Source organism: Cricetulus griseus (assembly GCF_003668045.3).
Source record: "Cricetulus griseus strain 17A/GY chromosome 1 unlocalized genomic scaffold, alternate assembly CriGri-PICRH-1.0 chr1_1, whole genome shotgun sequence".
NCBI classification, from domain to species: domain Eukaryota; kingdom Metazoa; phylum Chordata; class Mammalia; order Rodentia; family Cricetidae; genus Cricetulus; species Cricetulus griseus.
The window spans coordinates 83,013,191-83,026,948 of NW_023276807.1; the positions used below are offsets into that span (position 1 = coordinate 83,013,191).

Below are 13,758 nucleotides of genomic sequence, written 5' to 3' on the forward strand. Positions count from 1 at the left end.
ACTTGAAGAAGTAAAACATGTAGCATTATTTCAATAACAAAGCTGGGTGTAGTGGCAGAAATCTGTAACCCTGGTACTTGGAAGGTAGAGAGTCTAGAAGATCAGAAGTTCAAGGAAAGCATTAAACTACGGATTGAGTTTGAGGTCAGCCTAAGTTACTTGGGATCCTGTTTCAAAAAAAGGATGATGTAGCTCAGTTGGTAGAGTAGCTGCCCAGTATTTGAAAGTCCTGGATTTGATCCCCAGCACTGTACAAAGCTCTTTGATAGTGGAAACTGTAATTTCAACACTTGTTCAAGGCCAGCCTAGGCTACAGAACAACTTAGAGGCCAGCCCTAAAATAAAATCCTGTCTCAAAAAATAAAGAACACGATAGTTAATTTTCTTAAACTAATGTTCTTTGGAATAATTCTGTAAACAAAAATATATGATTATTAGTTTATAGAATTGTTTCTCATCCTGTGGGGCCGCATATCAGATGCCCTGCATATCAGATATTTACATTATGATTCATAATTGTAGCAAAATTACAGTTATGAAGTATCGACAAAAATAGTGTTATGGTTGGGGGTCACCACATGAGGAAAGTTATTTCCAATTGGGGGAATGTATATAAGTCAGATTATAAATTCTGAAACTTGGTTTTTAGTGAGGCTTGTTATCAATGAAGAATTTCTTTCTTTCTTTTTTTTTTAATTTGGCTTTTTGAGACAGGGTTTCTCTGTGTATCCCTGGCTGTCATGGAATTCAACTCTGTAGATCTGACTGGCCTCGAACTCAGAGAACCACTTTCCTCTGTGCTGGATTAAAGGAGTGCACCACCACCAACCAGCTCAACGAAGTTTGTACAAAAGGAAAAATAAATATAAATGCATGACAATATTTAAATAATTCTTACTACTTTAAGATATTTTAAAATAATCTTTTCAACAACTAATATTACATTCCTTTGTAATTCATAATTTCATAGATATACTTACTATTTTAAAGAAATGTGTAACTTGCTTTGAATGTACCTACCATGTTTTTTATACTTCTTCAAAAAAGTTAGCTACTATTAATGAACTAAAATTAACTATATATTAATTTTATATCAATTTCTACCAAAACACCTTTTAAAAAGTAGTGGGCTGGGATTTATTTGACCTTTTAGTTCAACCACATAAATTCCTTAAGATGCCACTGAAAAAAAGTCATGTTGACTTTAACAGAATTGAAAAGAAATGTATGTTCTCCTAAATAGTCTTACAAGAACATAAGATATAGCTGAGCAGTAGTATCCCACAGCCTTTAATCCCAGCACTAGGGAGGCAGAGGCAGGCAGATCTCTGTGAATTCAAGGCCAGCCTGGTCTACAGAGTGAGTTCCAGGGCATCCAGGGCTGTTACACAGAGAAACCCTACCTGGCATATTTAAAATTGAGATGTAAAGTTTACATATACAATGATTTATAAATTGTGAAATATTCATTTGCTCATCTTTTTAGTAATTATTATGAACTTGGTTGAATTAAAATCAAGTCATCCCCATTCCCATCCCCATCCCCTTTCATCTCTCCCCACCCCCCATTGGGATTTTTGTTTGTTTGTTTGTTTGGGTTCTTTTGTTTTCAGTAGTACTGGGATTGAACCCAGGTCCTTGAGCCTGCTTTCTATAATTGAATAAGCAAATAAGTGATAAATTTAGAACAAGAGATCTGAATTAAATGAATAAATTTAAAGGTAGCAATAATTTATGAGTAACTCAAAGTAGAAACCATATAGCCACAAGTGATTGTGTGTGTGTGTGTGTGTGTGTGTGTGTGTGTGTGTGCATGCACTCATGTTTCCATGCATAGTTGTGTGTATATGTTCAAGTATGCATGTGTGTACCAGAGATTAACCTTGGGTTGTAGGTAGACTTTCCTTTCCCACCCACCTGTTCCCAAATAACTGACATGGAGACTTAATATAAATTATAAATGCTTGGCCAATAGCTCAGGCCCATTACTGATTAGCTCTTACAACTTATAGTGACTCATATTTCTTATCTAAGTTTTACCAAGTGGCTCATGATTTGTTACCTCATTTTGTACATGTCTTGCTTCCTCAGTGTCTGGCTGGTTACTACTGAGACTCCACCCTTCTTTCCAGTGTCCTCCTAGTCTGGTTCTCCCACCCAATCTCTTCCTGCCAAGCTATAGGCCAGTCAGGTCTTTATTAGCCAATGAAAATAACACATATTACAATGTACGAAGATTGTTCCACAGCACTGGGTGTTAATTAACTTTGGTTCTCCAGGAGTTGTCACCTTGTGTTTTTGAGACAGGTATTCACTGGTTCCTAATACTCAACCATTAGGCTAGTCTGGCTAGCCAATGAACACCAAGCTTCCTCCTCTCTCCTCCTACCCCAAGCTGGGTTTACACGTGCATGCTACCACCATGCCTGACTTTTTATGTGGGTGAATTCAGGATCTTGTCCTTAAATGGCAAGCACTTTTCTGACTGAGCTGTCTCCTCAACCCCCAGCCACCAGTGATTAATTTGTCTTTGATGTTTAGGTACCAAACTACTATCAGTTTTGTTTTTTTTTTAATAATCTTTTATTCTTATAATAGCCATGTTTCAGACATACCCACATTGTTACTCATATGACAGTACTGTATACTATCTATGGATTCACTTCCTTTAGTTCATTTATTAGTTATTAACTATAGTATAAAATATTAAAAAGAAAATTCAATAAATATATAAAACCTTTAAATAACTCATCAAAGTAGTTTGTCACAATTGCTCTATTTTATTGTTGCTAATCTCTTACATGTATGTATTTATAGGAGAAAATCATATGTATATATGTAAGTAATTTTTAAATTGATTATTTTCTCTCTTTTCTTCTGTTTATCTACTACCATCAGAATTCTTATTCTAGACTACTAATCTGATCTTGTGATTTCCCTAAATAAAAGTATTGATTCCTTGCCACATACAGAATGAAATCCATATTACTGAATGTGTTTGGACTTTCAGTTCTCTTCTAAGAGTAGAATTGTACTCCACTTCCATTGGTGATTAATGCAACTTGTATAGACAATTACTTCCCTTTTTCTAGAATGTCTTTTCACTCTTGTTTTGTTACATTTTTCCCCTCTTAAACTGTTAGATTCCTCTTTTGTTCTTATTATAATTTTCTTCAGAATTTTGTTAGTACTCTTCCCCTTCTTGTATACTAGTAATTGTGATGTTTGCCTCACTGTTGAATATAAGGCCCTTTACAGTAGCAGTTGTGATAATGATGGTGTGATAGTAATGTCTCTGTCTTTAGACAGCATCTGAAGTAATAGTAGTACCATTTATTGACTACCTCTTGTCTGTGGGACACTTGGTAAGAATTTAACACACATTTCACAGAGTATATTAATAATAAGATATAATTAATTGGGGTCTTGCCAGAATCTTTCTGAATCTTGTTTTGTTTTGAGAATAGCATTTAGGAGACTGAAGCAGCCTCCCGCAAGTTCATGGTCAGTTGGATCTACATAGTAAATTCTAGAAGGAAAAGAGGATGGGAATAACTGGGTGGTATAGCTTTGTCCCATACTGTATTTAAAAGATCCATTCTTTCGCCATTTCTCAATATTGTTTGCATTCTAATAGGACAAGCCTTAGTGAAATGGATTTGTGATTTGGGGAATTTATACTCTTCAAATAAAAATATGTAGCTACCTACCCTAACTTGTACACACAGTTGTCAGTTTTGAACTTTTATTTCCATTTCTTGGCTAATAAAAAAAGGATGAAAATGCATATGTTTTTTAAAGCTTTATTGATACAATTAATTAATTGTAAAGTAATAATTATATATAAACTTTTTTGATTTTTAGTTTTTAGAACAATATTTATTTATGACCAAGACTGATTATTGTTATCCATAACTCTTATTCACTATTTAAACCTGAACTTCATATTAGGACCCCAAATATGGACTTTGGGGGTAGTCACTGGATCTTTTTGTCCACCCTGACTGGCCTGAAACTCACTGTGTAGATCAGGCTGGTCTTGAACTCACAGACATCACCTTATCTTTGCTTTTGAGACAGCTAGTATTGAAGTCCTGTCCTACCACACCTGGAAATAAATAAATAGATAGATAAATAAATAAATAAATAAATGTGTTTGTGTATGTATATGCATAACATATACATGTGTGTATACACACAAATATACATATATACACCTTAACACAATAAAAGTAAACATGTCCACCATCCTCCAAACTTTCTCATCTACTGGCTTTAAACAAACAGTAATCTCCTTATTTATAGATTGGCTTATGTATTCTAGAGTTTCATATAAGTGGATCTTATAGTATGTGTTTATTTTATATTAGCTTCTTCCACTCAACACACTTACTTGATAGTTGTATGTATCAGTATTTTATCCTGAGGGTGCATATTTTGAATTACATTTGTTATGGAAAGTAAATTATTTTATTGACATTATATGTTACATTTTTGAGGCGATTCAGATGTAACTGATGCGAAAATTTAGTTGAGCCTAAAGTCACTTCTGGAACTTGTTTTAGTACATTGTGTACAGATCCTTTGGTATTCCAGACTTGTGTATACAAGGATTTAAGTGCATTTTAATTCTTAATGAGTGTCTTATCATGTACTCAGAGTCTAATTTAAAATAAAGCAGTGAAGTACATTTTACTCCGTTTTGGAGTACTTCTGATATGATTTTCTTCACCTTTCTTGGGAAATGTTGGGAGAAAACCCTTCTAATTGGTCTCATGTGGTTATCTCAGAACTTAATACTGTCGTTAGCTATAGGTATTAATCAATAAAGCACTAATCAATTGTGTGCTAATACTACATAGGAGTTCAGTTTGTATGAGGGAAAAGGTATCTTCCTCATCTAGTCTTTGATGACTACATTTGAACTTTGCTTCGATGTATTGTTGTTTTTTTTTAAAAAAAACCCGTCATTAAAATCCATTATATTGCTATTCTAATCTCATTGCCCTGTCCCTTTTAAAATTTGCAGGTGGATATAATCCCTATGTAGAAATAATTGAACAGCCAAGACAGAGGGGAATGCGTTTTAGATACAAATGTGAAGGGCGATCAGCAGGCAGCATTCCTGGGGAGCACAGCACAGACAACAATCGAACATATCCGTCTATCCAGGTAACAGACCTTTCTCCAGTGTCTCATTTTTAGTGGCTCATATTTCACTATGGCAGGTCCATTAAAGGCTCAGATTATTTTTTGGTTTTGTTTTGTTTTGAGACAGGGTTTCTCTATGTGGTCCTGGCTGTCCTAGAACTCACTCTGTAGACTAGACCAGCCTCAAATTCAAGAGATTCACTTGCTGGGATTAAAGGGGTGCATCACCACTGCCTAATGGAAGGCTCAGTTTCTTAACAGTTACCTCCACAGTCTTTTGCCCCCACCCCCCTGTTTTTTTTTTCTTTTAACTTACTTTGTATAACTAGATGTGTAGGGAGATCCTAAAAATGTGGAATCTTTCCTGCTATAGTTCATGTATTAATGTAATTGCAGTGATTCATGGTGCTTATTGTACACTGAGAGTCTTGGATCTGATTCCTTTTGTAAACAAAGCTAATAGTAAGGAAAAAGCATTCTCTATGTAGTGTAAGGGGGAATTGTTTTATATGTTAAACATGGATTTGGAAACTCTAATTTTTTTCTGCAATCTTTTAGTCTCAGGGCTATTAATAAGAAAAACTTTCCCCCTCCCTTTTCCTTACCTTTATTGCATATCTCCAATTGTCATCTAAATTATCATTTTTTTCTCTGTGTTTAAGGTGTGTGTGTGTGTGTGTGTGTGTGTGTGTAAGGGGTATGTGTATGTGTCTAAGGTGTGTGTGTGTGAATGCAGGCACTCTTGTGCCTCAGTGCACCTGTGGATGTCAGGACAGTGAGATTGAGGCCAAGACTGGTCTACAAAGTGAGTTCCAAGACAGCCAGTACTGTTACACAGAGAAACCCTATCTCAAAACAAAACAAAACAAAAAACCGAAAACAACAACAAAAACTAGTCTGGGGCAGCATTACCCACTGAAATCCCATCTAATTGGAGGCTGGGGTAGGAGGATTACTTGGGTCCAGAAACCAGTGTGAATAAATCATCCCAAAATGGAGTTTGAAAAGTGGTTCTTAATCTTTCATCATTAGATCTGAAATAACTGCTTTGTAACTAGCTTATTTATACTTTATTTTATTGAACCTAAGAAGAATCCAAAGTTAAAACTTAAGTCAATTACTAAGTTATACATTGATTTCCAAATTTCTCTTTTTGTTTTAACTTATATATAGATACTGAAATACATGTTAATGGGATGTCATGTAATGTTTGATACAGGTATACGTCATGTAATTCTTAAATCAGGTTAAACATACTTAACTCTCAAACATTTATCATTACTGTGGAAACATTCAAAGTCCTTCTAGAAGTTTGAGATATACAGTATATTTGTACATAGTCACCATATTGTATAATTGTGTGCCTAGAGCTTTTTGTCCATCTGCTGTGCAAATTGAATTTTTAAAAAAAGATTTTATTTTTATACATGTATGTGTATGTATCTGTGAAAATGCATATTTGGGGGTGGGAACCCACATAGGCAAGAAGAGGCTATTGGATTCCTTGAAGCTGAAGTTATAGGCAGTTGTGAACTGCCTGATATGGATGCTGGGATCTGAACACTGGTCCTGTGGAAGATCATGAAGAGCTCTTCATTGCTGAACTATCACTCCAGTCCCATAACTTCATGCTTTTAAGTCACATTTTTTTCAACAGTATGGATTAGGATTTTCTAAGCTCTTTTAAGTATTCAAATGGAAAAGATGCATTGAAAAGTTAATTTAAAAATTCTATTTTTCCAATCTTATGAGTCATTTTAGCTCCTCCTTAAGAAAATTGTTCCTAAATTTATTTATAAATTCATGCAAACATTCTAGGCCAATGTGTCTTGATCCTCATTCCCTTGCTCCCCTTCATTCTAGTTAATCTGGAAGTAGTGCAGACATTTCCAAGCTCTTTTTTGTTGTTGGCATGATGTACAATCAGAATCGCAATCAGTCCCGCCCCGCAGACTGTTCTTCAGATATATACATCTACATATATATATATATATATATATATATGTGTGTGTGTGTGTGTGTGTGTGTGTGTGTGTGTACATATACATATATCTATATATATGTATATGTAGATGTATATATATGTTTGGGTTTTTTTGTCTTGTTTTTTTCAAGACAGGGTTCCTCTGTGGATTTGGAGGCTGTGCTGGAACTCCCTCTAGGCTGGCCTCGAACTCACAGAGATTCGCCTGCTTCTGCCTCCCGAGTGCTGGGATTAAAGGCATGCACCACCAACACCCGGCTATATATTGGTTTTTGAGACAGGGTTTCTCTGTGGCTTTGGAGGCTGTCCTGGAACTAGCTCTTGTCGACCGCCCGGCTTTTCAGATATTTTTGATGAGATATTTCAAATATCTTTTGGAAGAAGGTATCTTGGAGGAGACAGTGATCTTGCTGTTGCTCCCTTTGAAGGTCACAACACTCCACCAAGATTCTCAGCTTTTCCTCTTACCTTCTATCTCTCCGAGGAACTGCTGGAAACTAGTAGCATCCACAATTCTGTTTTCTATAGGGGGTGTGCAGTCAAGTATGAATTTCAAAATCTGCTTTTTCACCACAAGGTTTTTTCCATTGGCTATGTGTCCTCAGAGGACTGTTTTTGTTGTTGTTGTTTGTTTTTAATTTTTGAACATTTTTAGACACTCTCCCCATCCTCCGTGTGTGTGTGTGTGTGTGTGTGTGTGTGTGTGTGTGTGTGTGTGTGTGTGTACAAGTAGAGAGTTGCAGGGCAGTTCTCTCTGGGTACTATGTGATATCCAGAGATTGCACGATTGCACTTCTTGGTGGCGGTACCATCGCAGCAGCCCCTAATTCTTCTTAAATCATATTAATTTATACATCAAAATTATATGTATGATTTGTATCTTTTCTACTCCAACCCGTCCTAGACACTACAGATTAAATTCTTTCTCTATCAGCCTATTTTGTAGTTTTTACCTCTCTTTCATCTAGAAAGGCAGTAAATATTTCTTGATTACTATTCATTTTAAAAAAGAGGAAAGTAGCAGTGGGTGGATATAGTATACATTGTATAAATAAACATATAAAACTTTCAAAGAATAAAATATAAAACATCCAGGCGCAGTGGTACATGTCTTTAATCTCAGAATTTAGGAGGCAGAGGTAGGTGGGTCATATTTGTTTGCTATTATTTCCAGTGTGGCTTAAATAAGTTTTTTTCAAGGCATACTTATGGTATGACAGTGTAAGAGAAAAGCACTGAAAAACCTAACCTCTAAGTATTTCCTTGTGCTCTGTGGTTAAAATAAAATGTATCAGTTTTCCAAGCAGTGTTAGCACATACATTTAATCCCAGAACTCAGGAGGCAGAGGCAGGTAGGTAGATCTCAGAGTTTGAGAAACCTTGTTTGAAAAAAATAAATAAAAAAGGTATCAACTTAACTTTATTTATTTAGGATTTTTGAGACAGGATCTCATATAGTTCAAGTGGACCTCAAACTCACCATGCAGCTGAGGAGGACCCTGAACTTCTGAAAATTCCTGATTCTATTCTTGAGTATGGTTAATGTGGTACTGGGACCAGGGCCTTATACATACTAGGCAAGCATTCTGCCCACTGAGCTACATCCTCAACCAGTTTTGTGTTTGGTTTTTTGAGACAGGGTTTCTTTGTGTAGCCCTGGCTGTCCTGGAACTTGCTCTGTAGACCAGGCTGGCCTCAAACTCACAAAAGATCCATCTGCCTCTGCCTCCTGAGTTCTGGGATTAAAGGTGTGTGTCACAATGCCAGTGTGCTTACTTGTTTCAAAAGGAAAATAAATAACCAGATGATAAAGTTAGATGAAATTAGGGGAAAAAAAGAAACATTTGAGGAATTGAGAGATACGTTTTTTCGGGCTGGTATTCTCTGGAAACTTTAATCTCAAGTAAGTGGTTGAATATTTGAATTTAGTCAATGCTGACTTCATTATAAAAACTGAACTTGAATTTAGTAGATAAGTTCTTTATATTTGTTTGCTTTTAAAACAGGGTATTATTGTATGTAGCCTTAGTTGGCATTAAATTTGTGCCAGTCCTGCTTCAGCCTTCCAAATGCTGGGACTACAGGTATATGCCACAGTACCCATCTAGTAGATCTGTTCTTAACAAGATGTATTTATGGATTGTACAATTAATTTCCCCTTTCAGGTTATGAACTATTATGGGAAAGGAAAAGTGAGAATTACATTAGTAACAAAAAATGACCCATATAAGCCTCATCCTCATGACTTAGTTGGAAAAGACTGCAGAGATGGCTACTATGAAGCAGAATTTGGACCAGAACGCAGACCTCTGTTGTAAGTATACAGTCACAGAAATCTTTGGCAACAGGACAAGGATATAATTTTAGTTTTTAGCAAAATTATTTTCATATTTAATAATTTACTATGTATACATTTAAATTTTTAATTTTTTTCATCTGTCAGGGACATGCATGTGCTTTGGGGTGTATGTGGAGGTCTGAGTTGGTTCTTTCCTCCACCATGTGGACTCTCAGAGTTGAACTTGGGTCACTAGGTGTGATTGTAAGGATTCAGGCATTATGCTGACCTGCCCCTGTCACCTGGCAGAATGCACTCGGGCAGTACTCTGGTCAGCCCAGGGTCCCATAGTTGTGTAGTCTGCACCAAGGTGCAAAGGACCCCTTGAAAAGAAAGACCCCTGCCAACTTATGCTTTCTTTCTGGCTCCTCTCTTTCCCTCTCTCCCATTCTTTCTCTCTGTTCCCTTGGGGCAGACAGGACTTTCCCTATCTCCCTCTCCTCTTCTGTCCTCTCTGTCTCTGTGTCTCTTTACCTCTTTTATCTTTCCTCCCCTCTCCCTCCCCTTTCTAATAACATTTCTCACCAAGCTCTGACTGCCTGGCATGTTTGTCCCTCCACCTCGGTCACCCTCGCCTGCCGTGGAATCCTCCAAGGTCCCCCCAGGCAAGGTCCTCCTGGAGCTTTATCATAACAGTGATGGCAGATGCCTTTACCCGCTGAGCCATCTCAGCAACCTGATATTTACCTTTTTGTTTTTTAAACATTGGCATTAGAGCTGTTCTTTCATTTTTATGAACAGCACCACATATGATAGGTGGCAGAAGTACTTCCTTGAGAATTGGAAATTTAGACAGCTCATGTAGCCTAAGCTGGATTCAAACTTGCTATGTAGAATGAGTTTGAATTTATCTTCCTGCCTCCATCTCCCAAATCCTGAGATGGTAACACTACCATGTCTGGTTCAGCAGTACATGTTTTTTTTTTTTTTAATTATGCTCTTATTTTTTCTTAAGACAGGGTTTATATAGGCAGGTGGCCTTCCAGAGGATCCAGCTAATGACAGCAGAGGTGTGAAGTTATGTTCATAAGGCACTACCTTAGTTTATGCAGACAGAACTCAAGACAGATTGCTGCCATGTTAGGCCAGCAATCTGACAACTGAGCTACAGGTCTACCACTTCTTATCTTCTAAGTTTGGGCTGTTTTTAGACAGAATTTCACTGTGTTGCTCAGCCTAGCTTCCAATGTGTAGTGTCCTCCTGACTCAGCCTCCAAAGTGCTAGGATTATAAGTAAACATGCATTGCCTTATGAGGATAGATGTACTTCTTTATAATTATTGAAAGTAAATAAAACATATTTTATGTTGTGATTTATCTCTTCATCTGTGAAAAAAACTTGAGGCCATCTTGGAGTACACAGCAAGATATTGTCTCAAAAAAGTTCCTCTTATTAATAGTAATAACACAAAACACAAAAGCACTACTAATGCACATTTGACAAGAAGAACTACTGCCCACATTTTTTGAACTTCCACCAGTGTTTTAAACTTTCAACCACTTGTGTATTGAAATGCTCTTCTTGATTTCTGTGAAGACAAACTTGTTTTAATTCATAGTTTTCTGGCTGTTTTTCCAGATGGCCCCTGTGTTTTCATCTCTGTCACTCTAGTGCCTCTAATCTGTTTGTTTGTTTGTTTGTTTTTGTTTTGGTTTTTTTTGGTATTTCAAGACAGGGTTTCTCTGTGTAGTCCTGGCTGCCCTTGAACTCAGAGATCCACCTGCTTCTGCCTCTTGAGTGCTGGGACTAACGGGCATGTATCTCTAACCTTACTGTTGCAGTCAGAAGAGTATTCTTTAGTTTGCTCTGCTCACAATGCTTTTTCATAGGGCCATTTCATGTTCTGTTCCTTTTATCTTCCTAATCCAGTTCATATTATCACTTCCCACAGGAAGTCTGCCTGCCCACCTTGAATTGATCCCATTATATTCTCCTTCCTATAAAGTATATTTACCTTCATAAAAGTTGTTATGATTCAGTTGAGTGTTTTTGCCTGTGATTATCTGGTAGTTCACCAGACTTGAGCTAGCAAGTTTTCCTGTAAATGGCTAGTAGTATCACAGGCTTTACAAGCCTTTTGGATTCTGTGTCCTACTCAACACTGCTGTTGCTGCAGGAAAGTGGCCACAAATGATACATGAGTGTATGGACATGTTTGTGTTTTAATACAAACTTTATTTGCAAGAAGAGCAATATGCTGAATTTGGCCCATGAATTAGAGTTTGCCAATTCCCCATTCCAGACACTGAGGTTCCATGAAGGGAGAAATTGTACATCTCCATTCCTTTCTAGAATTTTAATGCACAGCTGGAATTCCAAAGTGTATTGAATGACTGCGAAGGAATAAATGGGAGGATGAACCAAATACCCTAATGATTCTTGGTTTCCTTAAGTCAGATTTATTTTACTCATTCCCTTCTTTTCTCTTTCTTCTAGTTTTGGGTGTCATGAATGCTGAACAAGTACTATATTATTGAGTTAATAATGTCCTAGCTCTTGGAATTTTGAAGCTCCCCATTAGTTTTAATATCCTATGCATAGCAGATAGGACTATTCAGATAAAACAAAGCTAAGTAGTGTATATAAGGTTGAAGAAGTCTTTAAAACATTTTATTAGAAAAAAACTAAAAAGCACTAAGAATCTTTCAAAGAAAGAATTATTTTGTTAAAGGATTTCAAGAAAGGATTAAGAATTCATAACTTATTTATTTTGTTATTGGAGGTGGAGGAAGGAAATGGCAAAGTTATTTTAGGTGCTAATAAAGTCACAGGTGTGAGTGTCAAGCATGAAGCATGAACATTAAGGCAGCATGAATGTGGAGTAAGGTGACCCAGGCAGCCTCTGGCTGCAAGTGCCAAATGAAATGTGAAGAAATAGTGATGTTCTTATCATTGAGTTTTGCTTCCTTATTCACACCCACCCATCTCGAATGATGTCATGGTTTTTCCATGTGGGAACAAGTATGACTGGGTGGTGGTAGGGGAGTTCCCCCCACCATCATCTTTATTACACATATGCAAATGAATAATATTTGTAGTTATTGAGAAGTTTTCCATAAATGACCTTTTGAAACTGTTGCTAAATATTGTTAGTATTAAACCTTTCTAATAAAAAACACTTCACTCCTTTTATTGTAATCCTATAACATGGCATACAGTGCATTTTATAATCTTTGAAAAAACTCGAGACCAGCCTACATAGCAAGACACTGTACAGATGCTCACTGTGATTTGATGTATTTGACGATAACACTTTTCAGTGATGAGCTAGGGAGGCAGCATAAACGAATAGAGGAATCAAGTATAAGTGGAGAAACTGTACATAAATGGGGCCACAGTTGTCTCTGTGCCCATGTTCATGAAGCCAGGAATACTGATGTTTGTCTCTTATTACTTGAGTTTTAAGTTCCATAAGTTCCATAAGATTTTTAAGTGCAGTGACCACTCCTATGCAATCCTTTAAAAATATAAGTTAACACTGCTATAGGAGCCAGACATTGTCTTTGTACTTCTTGATACACAAATTTTAGTGAGTTGATCATGAATTTGTTTGGAAGGTGAAATTTTGCTTTTTGGTGTTTTTTTAAAAATGTTTATCTACTTGGTATATTTGACTAAGCATATCGGTAATATATAGTTATAAAATAGTATATTTAAAAGTGATATAGTACTATATATACTTTTTTGGTTTGGAATTTTAAGATAGGATTTCCCATAGTCTAGACTAGCCTCAAACTTGCTAGGTAACTGAGGATGGTCCACTTGCCTCCATCTCCCTAGTGCTGGGATTAAAGGCATGTGCCACCATGTGCTCTATTTTTCTATTGATAATTCTTTCAGATAGTCCTACTTTTTGTTACTTTTATATCTTTATTATCACAATTAGAGTAGGATTCATGATCTAGTAGCTGGATTTGACAAGAAGGTGACTTCCCAGTGTTGAATATGTTTGATTTCTGTCATATTTTTATTTTATTGTGATATGATTTTGAAAGTTTCATTTTTTGCTTTTAGTTTTCAAAATTTGGGTATTCGGTGTGTAAAGAAAAAAGAAGTGAAAGAAGCTATTATTTTAAGAATAAGTGCAGGAATCAATCCTTTCAATGGTAAGTTTTTTGTTATAATTTCTCCTATAATTTGGATATCAATGGACTGTGATTTCTATTTATAATTCTACTTGTTGACTTATATGTGTACCTGAGGAATCAAGTGTATTTAAGTAGACAGTGTCTTTGTTTTCTTTGAGGAACTCCCCTTCTCCTTTCTAATGGTTTATTTTGACAT

At 36.2% G+C, this 13,758-nt stretch overlaps 1 protein-coding gene across 3 annotated transcripts in view; it reads left to right on the forward strand.

The window, feature by feature from the left end:
- The window catches only part of Rel (REL proto-oncogene, NF-kB subunit), a 34,976-nt gene that overhangs the window by 5,987 nt on the left and 15,231 nt on the right, over nucleotides 1-13,758 (forward strand). For all 3 annotated transcript variants that reach the window (XM_027388002.2, XM_027388003.2, XM_027388004.2), the window contains exons 2-4: nucleotides 5,030-5,172; nucleotides 9,301-9,449; nucleotides 13,489-13,580. In XM_027388002.2, coding sequence (XP_027243803.1) covers nucleotides 5,030-5,172; nucleotides 9,301-9,449; nucleotides 13,489-13,580 — 384 coding nt within the window. The remainder of the gene's footprint in view (nucleotides 1-5,029; nucleotides 5,173-9,300; nucleotides 9,450-13,488; nucleotides 13,581-13,758) is intronic.